The 19,474-nt window shown below is 34.4% G+C and overlaps 1 protein-coding gene across 2 annotated transcripts in view; it reads right to left on the bottom strand.

Annotated features, from left to right (window-relative positions):
• STXBP5L (syntaxin binding protein 5L) overlaps window positions 1-19,474 on the bottom strand; it is a 377,334-nt gene that overhangs the window by 77,779 nt on the left and 280,081 nt on the right. For both annotated transcript variants that reach the window (XM_082839711.1, XM_082839710.1), the window contains exons 19-20: window positions 15,277-15,428; window positions 78-143 (exon numbers count right to left, since the gene is read on the bottom strand). In XM_082839711.1, coding sequence (XP_082695837.1) covers window positions 78-143; window positions 15,277-15,428 — 218 coding nt within the window. The remainder of the gene's footprint in view (window positions 1-77; window positions 144-15,276; window positions 15,429-19,474) is intronic.

The following is a 19,474-nucleotide window of genomic DNA, read 5'->3' as shown; positions in this document are numbered from 1 at the left end:
AGAATTATGAAGATAAAGCAGTAGATTACTGCAGTGAAGTAATCTTCAGAAGATTGAAAAATACCACTCATGTTTACCTGAAGTGGGAGACTTGCAACGCTCAAGTTCCAGGGGAACTGGACTGTCATTCAGCTCAGTTAAACCTGAAAATAAAATGACAAAAAATGAGAAAATTTGCTAAAATTTCGCAGATAATTCTTATTAATTCCTATAAGTTTTAAAAGTTTTATTTTTCCCCTGTGAGAACTTTTCTATGCTTATGTTATGACAATTATTTTGAAAAATTTTAACAATGACATAGGAAAAAATAAGCAATAACTGATATATAAAGGGTAACTGAATATGATGGTGGAAAGATATAAAAGTCCTTTTCTTATTTTTTCATATGAAGTAACTATTTTAGTAAATGATGTAGTTTCATCTGAAAATAGACCAAGAAAAACATGAAGTAGAAGGGGTTTTTAAAAAGATCTAATCAAATCTTCCACTTCCAAGAGAAACAGTTATTGGCTTTTTAAAAGACCTTCAAGGAGATGTAACAAATTTTAAATATTATACCTATTTATAAAAATGCAGTATTGTATAGTAAATACTAAATGATTTGTTCAATGGTATCAAATCCTTCTTATAATAAGCACTATATTTTCCTCATTTCTAATATTTCTTATATTCTATTGTCACTTTCCTGAAAAATATAAGGATAGGCACAATAGATTAATAAACGTTTTGTAATTCCCACTATCTGCCAGTCTGCTTTCCTGTGTCATTCACAAAATATCCTTAGGGTTTTCCTACCCTTATTGGAGAGTTTCATATTTTTTCTTTGTAAATAAGTATTCAGAGTTTCTACTTTAATGTAAATCCCATACCCAGGGGTACTTAAGAGCCATTGTCAATTACCCAAATCATCTTTATTCATATTCCTTTCCACCACCTCCTTTATATAATTTGTACCAATAAACTTGCTGTAGGTTCAAAAAAATCATAGAATTTTAGAAAATGTCCATTGTCACACTCTATCCCAACCCTTACATTTTATAAATAAGAAACTGTAAGTTTGGAGAGTTTAAACTATTTAAGGTTACAGAACTGAGTAGTGCCAAATCTTCAATAGAATTCTTTATATATTTTGCTTAAGAGTCTTTTGTCGGAAGTAGGTATTGTGAATATTTTCTTCCATTTGTGACTTAACTTTCCATTTTCTTGGTGACAATAAGATGTCTTTTGATGAGCAAAAGATTAACTTGCCTTAAGGGCAATTTATTGATTTTTTTCTTTTCTTTAGAATTTTTTTTTTTTTTGGTTCCTGTATAAGTAATCATTGCCTACCCCATGGTAATGAAAATATCACTCTTTGTTTTCTCAAGAAACTTTTTTAATTTTTAGCTTTCATTTTCAGGGCTATAATTAATCTCAAGTTAATTTTGATTATGGTGTGAGGTAGGGATTAAGGTCCATTTTCCCCCTATTTGCCCAGTTGTTCATGATTATTTATTAAAAAGATTTTCCCTCCTCATTGATTTGTGTTAGTGCCTTAGTCAAAAATAAATTGACCATGTATGTGTGGGTCAAGTTCTGGATTCTCTATTCTGTAATCATTGGCCTATTTGTTTTTTTTTTTTTTGACTACCACACTATCTAATTAATGCAGGTTTATATTACATCTTGTAATCAGGAAGTGAAATCTTCCAACTTTGTTCTTTTGCAAAAGTGTTTTAGTTATTTTAGATTCTTTGCATTTCTACATACATTTTAAAATCAGTTTGTCAATTTCTATAAAAAGATATGTTAGATTATTATTGAGTTGTGATAAATCTATAGATAATTTGGTAGAATAAATATCTTAAAAATATTGAGTCTTCCAACCCATAAAGATGGTATCTCCTCCATTTAAATAATGTTTAAACATTTTCTTTCTGTAGATTTGAGTGTACAGGTCTTATACATGGCATTTTTCAAGTCTTCTATTTCCTCTTTGGCCTTTTGCCTAGTTCTCATATTATATTTAAAAGTGGAGTATTAAAATTACCAATAATTGTTGAATTGTCTATCCCTTTGATTCTGTCAGATATTGCTTCATGTACTTTGTAGCTCTGTTGTCAGGTGCATATATTTATAATTGTTATATCTTTTTGATATATTGACCATTTAATCATTTTAAATTGTTCCTCTTTAGTGAAATTTTTTGATTTAAAATCTATTTTGTCTGATATTGGTAGAGCTATTAGTTTACTGATCTGAGATCTTTTTTCTAATTTAAGCTTCTAATGTTGTAAATTTTCCATTAGGCACTACTTTAGTAACATCTCAATATCACAAATTTTGATATTTTGTGTTTATACTTTCACTAAGTTAAAAATATTTTTTAAATTCCCTTGTGATTTCTTTTTTAAGTCATGAGCTATTCTTAATTTTCAAATATTTGGGGATTTTAAGACATATTTGTTACTGATTTCTAATTTAATTTCTTTTATGATCAGAGAGCTTACTCTGCTTGATTTTAATTCTTTATTGTTTCATGACTCAGTCTATATTTGTGAATATGCCACATCTAAAGAAAACAATGCACATTTTCATTAGTGTGGTGTAGGTGTCTATTTATGTCAGTTAGGTCAATTTGGTTAAGAGAGTTGCTTAAGTTTTTTATAGCCTTACCAATTTTTGTCCTTAGACAACTCAAGTGAAGTGCTAATCAATCAGATTCTACACAGTACTGAATTGAACTAGGGCTGGTCTGCAGCCTTAATTAGATTGTTTCCCTTCAAAATCTCTTTGCTCCTCAATCCAACACTCAAACTTCCCTAACCCTTCCTCAAGGGGCTGATTCCTAATTTTCCCAGTATTTGTGCAGAAAGAGGGTTGAGATGCAGTTTCAGATAGTTTAATTCAGCTTGGGTCAAATTCTATAATAACCCCTGAATGCAAGCACTTTGAGAGTGCATAAATTCTCTGTGCTTTCTCATTTGCTGCCACTTTCTCAGAAAAATTCTGAGAGTGGTGGGGTTAGTTGGCAGAGAATTGCCAAACTGAATAATTTTGTGTTTAGAGCTATTTCAGATTCCCATTCAACAGTTCAGTCCAGATAGTCATTAAACCTGTAGTTGTTCCTATTCTTTGCAGTCTGTCCATCTATAGAAGGCCCATTCCTTTCCTGACCTGTGTCCAGCTCAGTCACTTGCCCCAGGTATAAAAGCAGCTGCGGTTTTCTGCTTATCTATGAATGGCTCTTATCTCTCTGGAATTCAGTTAATCAAGGCTTCTTTGAATCCACTCTTCAGAAGCCTCGTAGAAAAGTATAATTTTAATTTTATCATTGTTATTATCACAGGATTTTATTATTGTTGTGTCATCATTGTTACCATGGGGATGAAGAATTTTTATATCTTTCAACATCCTATCTGGAAATGGAAAGCCCCTCCATTTATGTCTAATCTCTTGGAAATACTGTTAAAGCTGTACTGAAGGCATGTGGAACAAAGGAATGGAAACCAGGTAAACTGGTTAATCCATTACTGACACTGGTAGGTATTCATTGAAGTGCTCAGGGTAATGCCAAATAATTGTGTTTTTCCTCATAATATATTGAACACTCAATGGTGAGATTTCCCAAAGATTATGTGGAGAAAGTTATGTCTGATATATGGATAAGTAAAGCAAATGGACAACTAAATTTGGAAGATTTGTATGGTGATTCATTAGAAAATAGTAAATCCCGGTTAAGATCAGATAGAGATATTTTATGGTAAATAAATAATTGAATATCAGAAGACAAAACCCCCTTGGGTACAATGAATTATATCAACATTTATTTAAAGATTTCTAAGAATATATACCTATAATGTGTCTTAATGGATAATTTAATCAATATCTTATTTGAAGTAGCAACTTGTGAATGTTAAATAAAATACCAATATTCTTTAGGAGACTAATACCCAGTGTACAAATGTCTTCACATATATAAATAGTCTACACTTTGGGAATGTTCTTACCAAATTACCATTTACCATATAAACTTCTCTGGTCTCAATGCTTTCAAATTTGATTGACATTTTAGCCAAATAATTTTTTTGTTGTGGGGTGATATATTGCAGGATGTTTATCAGCATCTATGGCTTCTACCCACTAGATGCCAGTAGAGTACTCCTCCCCGCAATTGTGACAAAAAAAAATGTTTCCAGGCATTGCCAAATATCCTCTGGGGGACAAAATCTTGCCGGGTTGAGAACCACTGCCCTAAGTTATATTAGCTGTTTTATTTGTTCGAGTCACACTGAAATTACTATTAAACTAAACTCTAGAAAACTCACATAAATTACTAAATAATATCTCCCCTATTTTTAATTTCTTTGTTCATTTTTTTAGAATTCAAAGATGGAACCTTATATTTTTATCAGTGTGCTTTTCAGTACAAAGTTTGGAGTAAGAAAACACTGTAAAACTGATTTCAAAAAGAAACCTATTAAAATACAGAACTGAAAAGCAGAGATGTGAAAATCACTTGTTTCATTTCTCAACCAAATCATACATTTTGTAACTTATCCCTCTGATTCTGTAGCTTTCTCCTTTTCTTTTATGTACCTCTCTATTACAATAGAGAAAACTTCGTATTAAATACTAATCTTTGTACATATGCTCTGATTTCCTCTCCTGTAACTTTCTGAAGGATTTTGCTTCTTTAGTTATTATTCCCTCTGTCCCCTACCACCAATCTCTCTTTCTCTATGGATCATTCAATATTCACATCAACTTTAAAATATGCTCTTTATCTAAAATGAAAAAAATCCTTCTTTTAACACTTTATTCCAATGCAGGTACTGACCTATTTTTTGGCACCCCTTCATAACCAAACATCTCAAAAGAGTTATTTAGTTGTGCTGTTTCCTCACTTGCCACTCCTTAGTCTAATATAATTGTAGCTTCTATCCCAATATTTTTCAAAACTACTTTTTAGACAGTCACTAATAACCTTCACAGCACAGCACGCACTAGACCCTTTTCTAAGCTTACCCTACTTATCCTATCTGTAGCATTTGATGTGGTTGACCACTTCTTGAAACACTCCCCTTTAATTTGGCTTCTGCAATAGTCTCATTTCTTCTCTTCTCTCTGGCAAGTCCTCTCTGCCAGCTATTCTTCTTCCTTTGGAAATTAAATGTTGAAATTCCTGTTTCTTTATCCACAAGTCCCCTCTTCCCTTCTTCTGCTCCCTCCATGCCTACATAACTTCATTCCCATGCCATTACATACTAAATTACAGCCCTGATATTCAGATTGGTTTACCTATCCACTTATTGTCTTCACTTGGATAAACAATACACACCAAAATTTAACATGTCTAAAACCGAACTCTATTCCCTACCAACATACTGTGCCTCAACCCTAGTTTCTTCATCTTTGTAAATAATATCATGACAGTCATTGGCTCAAGCCCAAATTTGGAAATAATCTTTGATTCCACTTTCTGATCTCCCAAATTGAATTATAATTAGTAGCTCTGTAAGTGATTCTTGCACCTATCTTTTTTCTCCAACAACAGTGCTATCACCCTGGCCAAAGCTACCTTTTCCTGCCTGGAGTATAATATTGACCTCCCAACTGGTATACTGGCTTTCATTCTTTTTGGCCCCACAATATTTTCTTCATTCAGCAGTGTGGATAACATTTTTAAGATATAAATCAAAGCATATCATTTTCTTGCTCAAAACAGAATTTCTTATAATTGCTTTAGAAGTTTGTATGATCTTGTCCCTGCTCATCTAGACATCAAAATCTTAACCCACTTTCCCTCTCAATCACTACACCCCAAGCCTCCTTGACCTTCTATTTCTAGAAGATAGTTAAAGTCCTTGACCACCTTAGAACCACCTTAGAACCTTCTTATAGGCTGTTCATTCTGCCTGGAATACACTGCTCCCTGCCCTTTATGTGCCTAGTTCTCTTTTAAAAAATAACTCTTTGAGGTTCAACTGACATATTTATAAAGTATTTAATTTGATAAATCTTGACATATGTATACCCCTGTGAAACCATCTCTACAATCAAGATAATAAATGTATCCAAGAGTTTCTTTGTGTCCTTTTGTAACCCTCCCTTCCAGCCCTCTCCATATCAGCCCCTTCCCCATCCCCAGGCAACCACTGGTCTGCTTTCTGTCACTCTGCATTAGTTTTCAGTTCCTAGAATTTTATATAAATGGAATCATACAGTATCTGCCCTTTTTTGTCTGGTTTCTCTAATTCAATGTAAGATTCATTATTTTGAGATTCATCCATGGTATAGCACATATCAATAGTGCATACATTTTTATTACTGCGTAGTAGACCAATGAACAAACATACGAGATTTGTTTATTCATTTAGTTTTTGACGGAGATTTTAGTTGTTTTAGTTTTTGATTACTAAAGATATTTGAATTTTTGGCTGCTATGAATGTCTTTGTATGGATATATGCTTTCATTTATCTAGGGTAAATAACTAGATTAAAGTGGCTAGGTCATATTATAAGTGTATGTTTAAATCTTTAGAACCTGACAAATGGTTATACCATTGTACATTCCCACCAGTAGCGTGTAAGAGATTCTATTTTTTCTACATTCTTGCCAGTACTTGGTATGATCAGTCTTTTAAATTATAGTCATGATAATAGATGTATTATTATATCTCATTGTAGTTTTAATTTGATTTTCTTAATAATGAATGTTTTTGAGTATCTTTTCATATTCTTATTTTTATCACTATATTTTCATTTGTGAATTATTTATTCAAATTTTTGGCCTATATTTTTATTGGGTTGCTTACTTATTATTGAGTTCTGAGAAATTAAAAAATGTTATTCTAGATACAAATCCTTTATCAGATATATGCTTTGCAAATATTTTCTCCTAGTCCATGGCTTAACTTTTCACTCTCAAAACAGTGTCTTATAAAGAGCAGAAATTTTTACTTTTGAAAAAATCCAATTTATCCATACATTTGTTCTTTTACGGAGTATGTCATTGGTATATTACCTAAAACACTTTTGCCTAACCTAGGGTAACAAAATTTTTCTTCTTTCTTCCTAGATTTATGGTTTTAGGTTTTATATTAAAGCTTATGATCCACTGTAAGTTAACTGTTAAAAATATAGTACAAAGTAGGGATCAAAGTTATTTTTTTTACAAAAGGATATTCAACTGTTTAAATATCATTTGTAGAAAAGATTATTCTTTCTCTGCTTAATTACCTTTGCATCTTTGTAAAAAAATCGGTTGTCCATATATGTGTAGATGTATTTCTGGAGTCTGTTGAGTTCCATTAACATATCTGTCTTTGGACCAATACCAACCTGACTCAATAACATACTAATTTTTTAAAAAGTCTTGAAATTAGGTAGTGTTGGTTCTCCAAGATTGTTCTTTTCAAAGCTGTTTTGACTACTGTAAATCCTTTGCATTTCTATATGGACTTTAGAAATCAGTTTGTCAATTTCTATTAAAAAGTCTGCTGGATATTTATTGGGATTGTATTGAACTACAGATCAATTGGGAGAGAACTGATATCTTAATAATATTGAGACATGTAATTTTTCATTTTTTAAGGTCTTCTTTAACTTCTCTCAGAAATGTTTTCCGGTTTTCAACGCATGAGTCTTTCACATCTGTTGTTTAATTTATGGCTAAGTGTTGCAGGTTGACAGAAATAAAATTGATTTTTGTACACTGACCTTATATCCTGTACTTTGTTAAACTCACTTACTAGTTCTAGTAGCTCTTTTGTAGACTTCATTAGATTTTCTTCATAGATGATCATGTTGTCTATGAAAAAGGATGATTTAACTTCTTTTCCAGTCTGGATAACTTTTCTTTATCTTGCCTGACTACACTGGCTAGAATCCCCAGTACAATGTTAATTAGAAGCAGATGTGAATTTCATATATATATATATATATATATATATATATATATATATATATATTTTTTTTTTTTTTTTTTTAGTCTGCCTGGTGGGAAAAAATAGGCACTATTCCCTTTGAGTGTTGGATACCATTTCCTTTAATCCTTTCAGATGGTTCTTTACCTGTCCCTGTGTAGCTACATCATAGGTATGTGTTGATCTGTTGGAGGAGGAAACTGTAGATATCTGGGATCCTCTCTTTAGGAGCTGTAGCTGCTTTGGTGTCCCCAGTTTCTCATCTCCATCTTCTCAGCATAGGGAGTTGACTGGTTTCCTCTTGGGTTTCCCCTTCTCCCTTTGCTGCGGTCTAGAAACTCTCTCAGGGCAATAAAGAGGTATGGTTATAGGGTTCAATTGTTTCTTATCTGTCAGAAATTACTCTTCTTCATTGTCTGATGTCCCATGTCTTAAAAACCACAGCTTCATTTATTATGGCTGTTTCTGTTTGTTTGAGGCAGGATGTTAAATCTTGTCCCTGTTACTCTACCTTGGTCAGAAGTGTAAGTTCAAAGCTTTGTCTGATTCCTTCTTATCTTGTAAGGATTCACTTAAATGTTTCCTCCTCAGATAGGCCCTTCCCTAACAACACTCTCAAAAATAGGTCCAACTTTTCCACGTCTACTTTTTCTTTCATAGGATTGCTTTCTTTTTTCAACTGTAATTGTATATCTATGAATTTCTTTATATGTTTTCTCTTATAAATTGAGGGAAGAGACTATAATTATTTCATTCATCATTATATATCTACTGCCTAAAAAATGTTTTATACAGAGGATGCTTAATAAATATTTTTTAAATAAATGGACTTTTCCCATTCATTGTTTACCATAATTTTTGCTAGTTTTTGTTCCTTGAGGCATTCCTCTTATTTGTTTTACTCCTCCTCCATTCTTGACTTTCTCCATTTTTAAAAAAATAAATTTATTTTATTTATTTATTTTTGGCTGCGTTGGGTCTTTGTTGCTGCGCGTGGGCTTTCTCTAGTTGCAGCAAGTGGGGGCTACTCTTCGTTGCGGTGCACAGGCTTCTCATCACGGTGGCTTCTCGTTGTGGAGCATGGGCTCTAGGCTCGTGGGCTTCAGTTGTGGCATGTGGGCTCAGTAGTTGTGGCTCACGGATTTAGTTGCTCCATGGCATGTGGGATCTTCCCGGACCAGGGCTCGAACCTGTATCCCCTGCATTGGCAGGCAGATTCTTAACCACTGTGCCACCAGGAAAGCCCGCTCCATTCATTTTTGAAAATGTTTATTTGCCTCTCTTTGCTAGTTTTCTCTTATCTTCCCCTTTTCGTTCAATTTTTCTTTATGTTACTGATTTGTATTTCCAGGATCTGTTATGACTCCCCACATTCTGAACAAACTATGCAGTGAAAGAGAGAAAATGTCTGTAGATAGGACTGAAACTTTCCAAAGGATTTCCCAATGCATAACTAGAAATTGATGCATAAGCACCTTTTCTGACAATGTTCTACCTTCAGCATACCTTCCAAACCTCCTTTGGTGCAAATGGTATATTATCAATTTTTTTTTTTAAGTAAATACCTCTTCAACACTGGTAAGGTTGTTCTAATAATGTTCTTTCTCAACTACCTTTTAAGTTGTCAAGCAAGCATGTCCTTTTGTTTATGTACATTGTGAACTTTTCTCAAATGTGCACTTCTACTATGTAGTCAAATTATAGATATTACCAACAAACAAAAACCTTTAACCACAAAGCATTAACTAGCAGAATTTGTCATTATAACAAGTAGAAAGAGCACTAGGTGATGAGGCAGCTGACTGGATGTTAGCCCTAAATTCTTCCATAGATTTGTTGTATTCTGGAAAGGTTATTTAACATGTGACGTGGTTTCATCTTCTATTATAATAATAATATCTAATATTTATAGAAGTGCAATTATAAACACTAATCTTGAAAAGTTCCAAAAGTCTCTAAGGGGAAAGTAGGGATTATGATTTTTTTTTTTTTTTTTTTTTTTTTTTTGCGGTACGCGGGCCTCTCACTGCTGTGGCCTCTCCCGTTGTGGAGCACAGGCTCCGGACGCGCAGGCTCAGCGGCCATGGCTCACGGGCCCAGCCGCTCCGCGGCATGTGGGATCTTCCCAGACCGGGGCACGAACCCGTGTCCCCTGCATCCGCAGGCGGACTCTCAACCACTGCGCCACCAGGGAAGCCCTATGATTTTTACTTTATATATGAGAAAAAAGAAACTCAGAGCAGTTAAATGACTTGCTTAAGATTATAAATGTAATTAGTCAATAAGAAGAAAAGGCAGAACTTGATATAAACCTTCTCACCCTATGTCTCTTGCTCTTTCCAAAGCATTTCTTTGCATCCACAAATCATAGTCCCATGGAAGACATAGAACATCTTTTATGGCCTTCTGAGGACTTGATTTTACTTCTGTCTTGACACTTTAATTCTTTGTTTAGAAGAAACTATGATTTCTTTTGCAAAATTCCAGTGAACCCAGAAGCCATGTCTACTCTCATTTATCAAATCTGAAAATTCTGCTGGCTATTCTTGTGAGCAAAGAGTCTCCTGTCATGCTCCATCTCACTACCATCATCATTGACTTGCTGAGCTCATACTTGTGCTGGGTGTAGAGGATAATAACAATTTTAGATATGGTTTTCAGGCTTTTATCATGCATTTATAAAGGTAGAGCATATGCATAAAAATACAAATAAATCTAAGTACCAATTAAATGGTTCAGACACTACTGTGTAGAAGCCTGTACACCGTAGGCACTATAGACATTTAAATTAAGGAATTGGTGCAAAGGGCTCTAATGGCAGCAGGAAAGGTTTACTATAGGGAGTGAAATCTAAGGAAAGTTTCACTTATAAATAAATTATAAGTGTAGTAAGATACATACACTGGCTTAAGAGGAGTGTTTTTATAGCAGTAGTAGAAAATTCATTTGAAGATGCAGATAAGAATTATATTTTAGAGTACCCTGAATGAAGGTTTAAAATCTTGGCTTTTTTATTCTGAAGGCAACATAAGATTATTGAAGTAATTAACTTTAATATCATGGTTGATATTGTAGAATTCAGATTAACTAAGAGCCTGCTTCTTATCCTCAGAATCCAACTTCTTTTTACTATAAAAGCATTATGTCTTTATTATAGAAATACCATAAAATACATTAAAAGAAATTTATAAAATCTACAGTCTCATGTTCCAGAAACTTTTTCTATCTGTACAGATGGATGCATTCTCACACACACACACAGTAGGGGGATTCTACCTTGAGAAGGCTAAACTAGGATTCTGAAGTCTGAGTATGTGTGTTAAACCACCTGGAAACTATTTTCAGGAAAGGTTGTGGCTGAAACCATTTAGGTGGTAGGGGATGGGTAACGAAGAATAGTATAGGGGAGAGGTCAGCAAATTTATGTGAGGGGCAAGACAGTAAATATTTAGGTCTCATGGGCCATATGGTTTCTTTTTTTTTTTCGGGTGGGCAATTTTTTTTTTAACATCTTTTCTTTTTTTTTTGGCTGTACACGGGCCTCTCACTGTTGTGGCCTCTCCCGTTGCGGAGCACAGGCTCCGGACACGCAGGCTCAGCGGCCATGGCTCACGGACCCAGCCGCTCTGCGGCATGTGGGATCTTCCCGGACCAGGGCACGAACCCGTGTCCCCTGCATCGGCAGGCGGACTCTCAACCATTGTGCCACCAGGGAAGCCCTTAACATCTTTATTAGAGTATAATTGCTTTACAATCGTGTGTCAGTTTCTGCTTTATAACAAAGTGAATCAGTTATACATATACATATGTCCCCATATCTCTTCCCTCTTGCATCTCCCTCCCTCCCACCCTCCCTATCCCACCCCTCTAGGTGGTCACAAAGCATCGAGCTGATCTCCCTGTGCTATGTAGTTGCTTCCCACTAGCTATCTATTTTACGTTTGGTAGTGTATATATGTCCATGCCACTCTCTCACTTTGTCCCAGCTTACCCTTTCCCTTCCCCGTATCCTCAAGTCCATTCTCTAGGGGCCATATGGTTTCTGTTGCAACTACTCAATTCTGCCATTGTAGTTTGGAAGCAGCCAGAAACAATATGTAAATGAATGAGTTTGGCTGTGTTCCAATACAACTTTTATGGAAATTTTAATTATGGAAACTAAAATTTCATATAATTTTCAGGTGTCAAGAAATGTTATAATACCTAATAAGTTTCTGTTTTAGTAACAGCAGAAGCCAACACAGATATGTGTTCTATCACAAGGCACCAGGAGTAGAGGCAGTGGGAAGCACTGAAAAAGGGGGTGCTCAGAGTAGAAAACTAAAGAATAGTTCCGAGCAAAAATAAGTCACCCTCTGCACCCCAGAAAAACTTTAAGGCTTTCATAGGTATTGACTTCTTTTAGCTAATGGAACACAAAATTTTAGGTTTTTATAAGTGATGTAATTCCATTAAGTATGTACAAGCTGGTGAGGTGAGGTCTAAAGAAATTTAGGATACAAGCAACATGTATGTATCCATATATATATTTTATACAAATATGAGATTGTCTTATATGTATTAAGTTCTTTTTAAACATATTGATTAACATATTATATACATCTTCTCATGTCAATAAATATTCACCCATAATATCACTAGTATCATCTGCACCTCCAATCATACTCTCACTCCCCACTCTTTCTGCACCATTTAATAGAATATCTGACACATCATCTTCAGATTTGCATTTGCTACCATGGTAAATGTTAATATTAGTGACTTTTATTTGTGACCTTAATTCCCCAGTTTCACAATGTTTGTTTCCTAAATTCACTATAGAAATGTGTGTTTGTATATTCTATTTTAATGAAAAGCATCAGAAATGCTACCTCCAAGAAATCTAATTACATTAGAAAAAGCAAGTATTGTGGCCCTGGTTAAAATAATTTTATAAAATGGCCAAAGGCATAAGGTTTCCAAAATAAGCATTCAATTATTATTGATGCTAGAATATCAGGTTTATTATTTACAAGGACACCATGGCTCTTCCTCCTCAAAACAAAAGACAATGGCTCTTGGACTAATAGCACGTGGTACACATGGTTTGAAATAAACACTGAAACAATGAATATGGGTAAATGGGTATATAACTATTTGAAATATTTATATAATTTTTATTAAAATTATCAGGTTGCATTTCCGTAACAAAACAAAAATTTGCATGCATGCTGAATGTGTTTTTAAAAACACATTACTAAGCACAGATATATGGATTTAACTCAAGCATTATGACTTAAAAAAAAGCTATTTGCCTAACCTTTATTGAACTTACTCTGGTAGGAAGTACGGATCCGTTTCGTTAAATCAGGATAAAAGTTAGACAGGCCACGCATGCAAAAGTTGTCTTTGGAACATGCCAGAACACCAGCATCAGCAGCAGGCAGAAGAAAGAGAGAAAAATAGTCTAAAGTGAAAGGAAGTGATATCATACCAGAATACAGAACAGCCAAGATGAAGAAATTGCAGCAAGTTTAGGTAATCAAATTAGAAAGGAGATATTAAAAAATTAAATCAATTAGAAAGTGAGGTGATAGATGAATGATGAGAATGCTGTAGTAATTTTATTTAATCAAATATCTTATAAAAATAAATGGCATATTTCTCTTTATGCTTTTTACATAGTAAACTTATTTAGCTTATAAGTAATATGTATGTTACCTCATAAATATAAAAATGGTTGTCTTTAATCTTCAGTATGAACAAGAAAGCTTAGGGATTTTAGTCTTTTTTTTTAATAACAGAGTACTCATTATATATACTAAATACAAGCAGAGTTTACAACTTCATCACAGTTTTTCCTAATTTTAAAGTCATTAAAATTCTGAGCTCTAATCATAATTTTTGAGGCTCAGTAAGTTTAAATTAAATAATAATTGTATTACCTCTGTCAAAATATATACTTTGTCATCCCACTGTGTATATCCAGCAAGTAATTTAGATGTTGTCTTAGGATCCACAGCTTTTCTGATTGAATTAGTGTTTCAGCATGCAAACAGTGCCTACTATCCCCTAACATCTTTCTATCAATCAAGAGTCCATGAACTTTCAAAAGTCAACTTTCTCTTTCTCAATCGTGAGGGGATCTCATGGTATATTCATGCACAATTTCTCTTACTCTGCCTTTCTTTCAAAAGCCAGTAGTGGTAGAAGCAGAACCTGTCTAATTTTACATTGCTAGCACCCATAAAATATTGCTAAAAGTTGAGATCCCTAACAAAAAACAGAGAAACTCCAGGTTCTGAAGGAGAACTTTTGTGCTCCTGAAAAGGGTCTAAATTAGCAATTTGGAAAGGGTATAGGTTTACAAAAGAAAGATTAACAAAGAAGGAGAATTTCAGTATATCAAGTAATTTTTCATTAGTTCAAAAGGAAACTTCATTTATTACCACATTCAGATGTTAAATTTGGCACATTTGCTATTTAGAAAATAACACCTACCATAATGTACTCTTTTTACTTTAAAATAGTCTTTACGTGGGTATATTTAGTAAAAGTGTCAATATTCAACTGATTATTTTAAAAAACAGTAGAAAATTTTAAAAACTGTATAAAATAACACATAATACTATAGATGCATTTCCACCTGCAAACCTTTTAGCTCAACCAATATTTTACCAACTAAACTATGTCAGTGGACAGAAAATATACAAAATGTTGGCAACGTTTGCAAAGCCAGCTATTTGGATATGTACTGAAATTTTAGTACAACTTTGGATAATTTGGCATATCAAGGTTTGGCGTTATGCGTAGAAAGTATTTTGGCTTGTATTTTACTAACTTTGTATGTTTTTCTAATTTGTCAAGAAAAATATCATCTTTCATAGCATTTTAAGATGTTAATAATGTTTACTGCATTTGTTACTCCAAGAAAGTCACCATCCAACAAGGAAAGGTGACAGCCAAAAAATGGAGTTACTTTAAAATATTAAAACTAGTGAATGACCTTAAGTTATATTTTTAAAGCTATCATATATTAGAAGAAAACTATCCCAGTTAACACAACCATTGCAAGCAGCTTTTTCAACTAGATAGCCTGATTTTAGCATTTTTATATTTAATACCTTCTTATCTTTTATTATTTTTTAGGAATTCAACTTAAGAAACTTGAGATCCTTCCTAACGTTAACAACAAATTGAAGTTTAAACACCTCCTTTACCCTTTCAAAGATTCTTACTATGTTTCTGACCAATTTTACTTACGTGGTATTGTAAAGTATGTTGACTTTATATTGCTGTGCATTTGAATAGCATCACAGAAGAAAGACAAGAAATCTAAAGGTAAGAAAACAGGTGAACTAATCAAGTTCATAATGATCTTATCTCCTACCTGCAATGAACTGCTTGTTTTTTCGAGGAGACCGTGGTTGTCGTTGGTATAGGTCACTTGATCTATATAGGTCAATGGTCCCCATGCTTAACAGTACTGTCTTCTGTATAAAATCCACCACAGCCAACCCATTGCAGTTCCCAAATGCAACTCTGAGAGAAAAAAAAAATGCAACTAGAATGTATTACACCAACCATTATTATTTTTATCTCTGAATTTAAAAATAAATAAGATTATTGGAAAGTAATGCTTTAGGGTTGGGTAAGTCAGGCAGTGACTGGTGAAAGTCAGGAAGGATATGGTGCCTTTACATAGGATAGGTTAACCTTATATAATAGCCATGACCACTGCAAAAAATAGGAATGACCTGCAATCATATTTTCTCATATATTTTATCATGTAAGTAGTGATTACTCAACTTGCTCTTTAACTTGATTTTATGTTTTTACAGATGAATCATATAAAATCTTTTTGCTATGAAGGGGGGAACAGATCAAGAAATGTCATACTTCAATAGCTACAGCTGCTTAGGTATGCAATTAGGTGACTTTTTTCAAAAATAATTATTAGGTTCAAAATTAATTCTCTTCTTAAACAGAGTGTATACTTAACACAAGATTTTACATAAAGATTAACTACATATATCAAATATTTTGACACCATAGTAGATATGAACAGAGATCTAACTCATTCACAAAAATTTAAAAATTTCTCAATCTTTTGTTCTTTATTTTGTCCCATTTACTAAAATACAAAGGCCATTTGATTAATTTCTTAACTAAATCTCCTGAAAAATTAAAATGGATCTCCTAAGCAGGCATTTTGGTCACCTTAACAATTGGCATACACTAAACTCTCTTTTTGCTCCATTTACAACATGCCCTCTAGCTGAACAATTGTAAATCTGCTTTTTGTTTCCTAAAGTAAATATAAAATAGTTGTATAAAAGTTGTTTTGCTCATTTTATGTAATTCCACGTTGTTTTTATTACTTAGATTGAATATGACTGACAAATCATCCGTTTACTCTAAATCTAGTTATTTCTATTCCACCATATTGCCTTCCTCACGAAAAGTGAAAAGTTTTGCTACCATACTATACTAGATGTTTTGCTATTTTACATAAAGTTCTACATCTTCCAGGAAGACAGACTCTGGAAAATTGGAAAAAACATTGTTATAAAAGTCAGAAGATCCTATCTCATCATTTATAGGTTATGCGATTGAGAAAAATTAATGAATCTTGTGAGGCCTTAGCTTCTTTACTTTGTAATGAGAATTATAACGCCAGATTTATCTAGTTCACAGAGCTTTTATTAGCATCAAGTCAGAAATGTTATTAAAGTAGTTTGAAAAATTTCCACACAAAAGTAGAACTGATCTTATTATTATAAGTGCAATATTATACATACTATATATTGTAGCAAATTAATATCTCTAAACTTTTAATGTTAAAAAGTAGTTAATTACTTCTGTTTACAGGTATGAGAGAGTTCCCAAATGCAGTACTGAGAAGAGAAAAAAAGGCAACTAGAAAGTATGACACCAACAAAAATATTTTTCTTTTTGAATTAAAAATAAGAATACTGGGGACTTCCCTGGTGGTGCGGTGCTTAAGAATCCACATGCCAGTGTAGGGGACACGGGTTCGATCCCTGGTCCGGGAAGACCCCATGTGCCGGGGAGCAACTAAGCCTGTGAGCCACAACTACTGAAGCCCATGTGCCTAAAGCCCGTGCTCCGCAACAAACTCCACCGCAATGAGAAGCCTGTGCACCACAATGAAAAGTAGCCCCCACTTGATGCAACTGAGAAAGCCTGCATGCAGCAACAAAGACTCAACACAGCCATAAATAAACAAGTAAGTAAGTAAGAATCCTGGAAAGTTATACCTTAGGTTTGGAGAGGTTAGGCAATTGTTGTTGAAAAGTCAACATGGATACTGGATTTAATCTCCTACCTTAACTAGGAAGCTGAACAAAATATATTAAACGGCAGTCTTCACATATTGGTCAACAGGCAACTGAGAATAAGATGAGAGAAGGATAACAATCGAAGTAAACTTTAGTTTAAGTGTTCTAGCTTACTGAATGGAGAGATTTCCCAGGAAACCGAAACTCAAGGAGAGATCAGACGTCTCACCAAACCAAGGAGACAGAAATCAGAGTCTAATGTGGCAAAAACATAATTTATGAGGCAAAATACTAGAGAGAAGAGAGCTGCATAGATAGAATACCCCAGAGATTTATAGAATGGTTCTCTTGAAATTTTGTCTGGTTACTGATCTGTGCATCCATGTGAATAAACTACCCCAGGCTTGGGAACAAACCACCAAAAGGATAAAGCAGAACAATTCACAAAGCTCATACAAGGCTGAGAGTATTTCATGTCACTACCAGCCAAACTGCTGAGATCTCCAACTACATGGGAAAACAGATATAGGGGTGTCACTTCAGTAGTGGGAACAAATTAGCCATAAACTAAAGGCTTTTCTAGACCCACCCTAAAAAAGCTTAAAAACTGATTCTAAGTAACATAACTTCCTTCCAGATAACTATCTATTGAAAAGAATCCAACAAAATATCACCATAAATGTAAAATTCACAATGTTAACTATATGAAAAGTAGTAGGTATCAAGAAAAAGATGGATAACCAGAGGAAAAAAGTAAATCACCAGAAACATACCTAGAAATAAAAGAGATGATAAAATTAGTAGAAAAGGATATTAAAAATGCTTTGGAAAATATATTCCAGATATTCAAGAAGGCTGAGGAAAACATGAATGTGATAAAGTGAGAATTAGAAGATATTAAAAAGACTCAAATTTTGAGAGGTAATTTAATCATTTCAGATATATTTTTATCTGAATATTAGACATCATAGCAGAGAAGAATAGTGAACTTGAATAAAAAGCAATAGAAAATTTCCAAAAAGAAACATGAGAGAGAAGAAAACCCCAAAGCATCACTGACCCCTGGGACAAAATTGAGCAGTCTAGAATAAATGTAATTGGAGCCTCAGAAAGGAAGATCAGCAGAAAACATATTTACAGCAATGAAGCCAAAATAGCAAAATGATAGTCAAACTTGGTAACAGTAAACCTAAAGATCCAAAAAACTCAAAGGATCCTAAGCAGAATAAACAAAGAAAAATACATCATCACACTGTTGAAAACTAGTGATGAAGAAAAAATGTTAAAAGCAGCCAGAGAGAAAAGATATATTTCCTACACAGAGGCAAAGATAAGAATGATGAAATCTACTCATTGGAAACTACACAGTCCAAAATGACATGACATCTTGAAAGCAACAAATGATTATAATGGGTCAAAATAAAATTCTATACTCAGCACATATCTTTCAAATGGTGAAACACAGATTTTTACTCATGAATAAAAATCTGAGGGAATTCATCACTAGGAGACATGTACTACAAGAAATAATAAAGGAAGAGATTGGTACAAAATGGCGGAGTAGAAGGACATGCTCTCACTCCCTCTTTCGAGAACACTGGAATCATAACTAACTGCTGAACAATCATCGACAGAAGGACACTGGAACTCACCAAAAGATACCCCACATGCAAAGACAAAGGACAAGCTGCAATGAGATGATAGGAGGGGTGCTATCACAATAAAATCAAACCCCATAACTGCTGCGTGGGTGACTCACAAACTGGAGAATACTTATACCACAGAAGTCCACCCACTGGAGTGAAGGTTCTGAGCCCCACGTCAGGCTTCCCAACCTGGGGGTCTGGCAATGGGAGGAGGAATTCCTAGAGAATCAGACTTTGAAGGCTAGTGGGATTTGATAGCAGGACTGGGGGAAACAGAGACTCCACTCTTGGAGGGCACACACAAAGTAGTATGCACATCGGGACCCAGAGGAAGGAGCAGTGACCCCATAGGAGACTGAACCAGACCTACCTGCTAGTGTTGGAGGGTCTCCTGCAGAGGAGGGGGGCAGCTGTGGCTCACCAGGGGACAAGGACACTGGCAGCAGAAGTTCTGGGAAGTACTCCTTGGCGTGAGCCCTCCCAGAGACTGCCATTAGCCCCACCAAACAGCCGCGGTAGGCTCCAGTGTTGGGTCACCTCAGGCCAAACAAGCAACAGGGAGGGAACCCAGCCCCACCCATCAGCAGACAAGTGGATTAAAGTTTTACTGAGCTCTGCCCACCAGAGCAACAGTCAGCTC

The sequence above is a fragment of the Leucopleurus acutus genome (genome assembly GCF_964270905.1).
Source record: "Leucopleurus acutus genome assembly, chromosome: 5".
Lineage (NCBI taxonomy): Eukaryota > Metazoa > Chordata > Mammalia > Artiodactyla > Delphinidae > Leucopleurus > Leucopleurus acutus.
The sequence above is the reverse complement of the archived record's forward strand: the minus strand, read 5'-3'. Positions and strand labels throughout refer to the sequence as shown.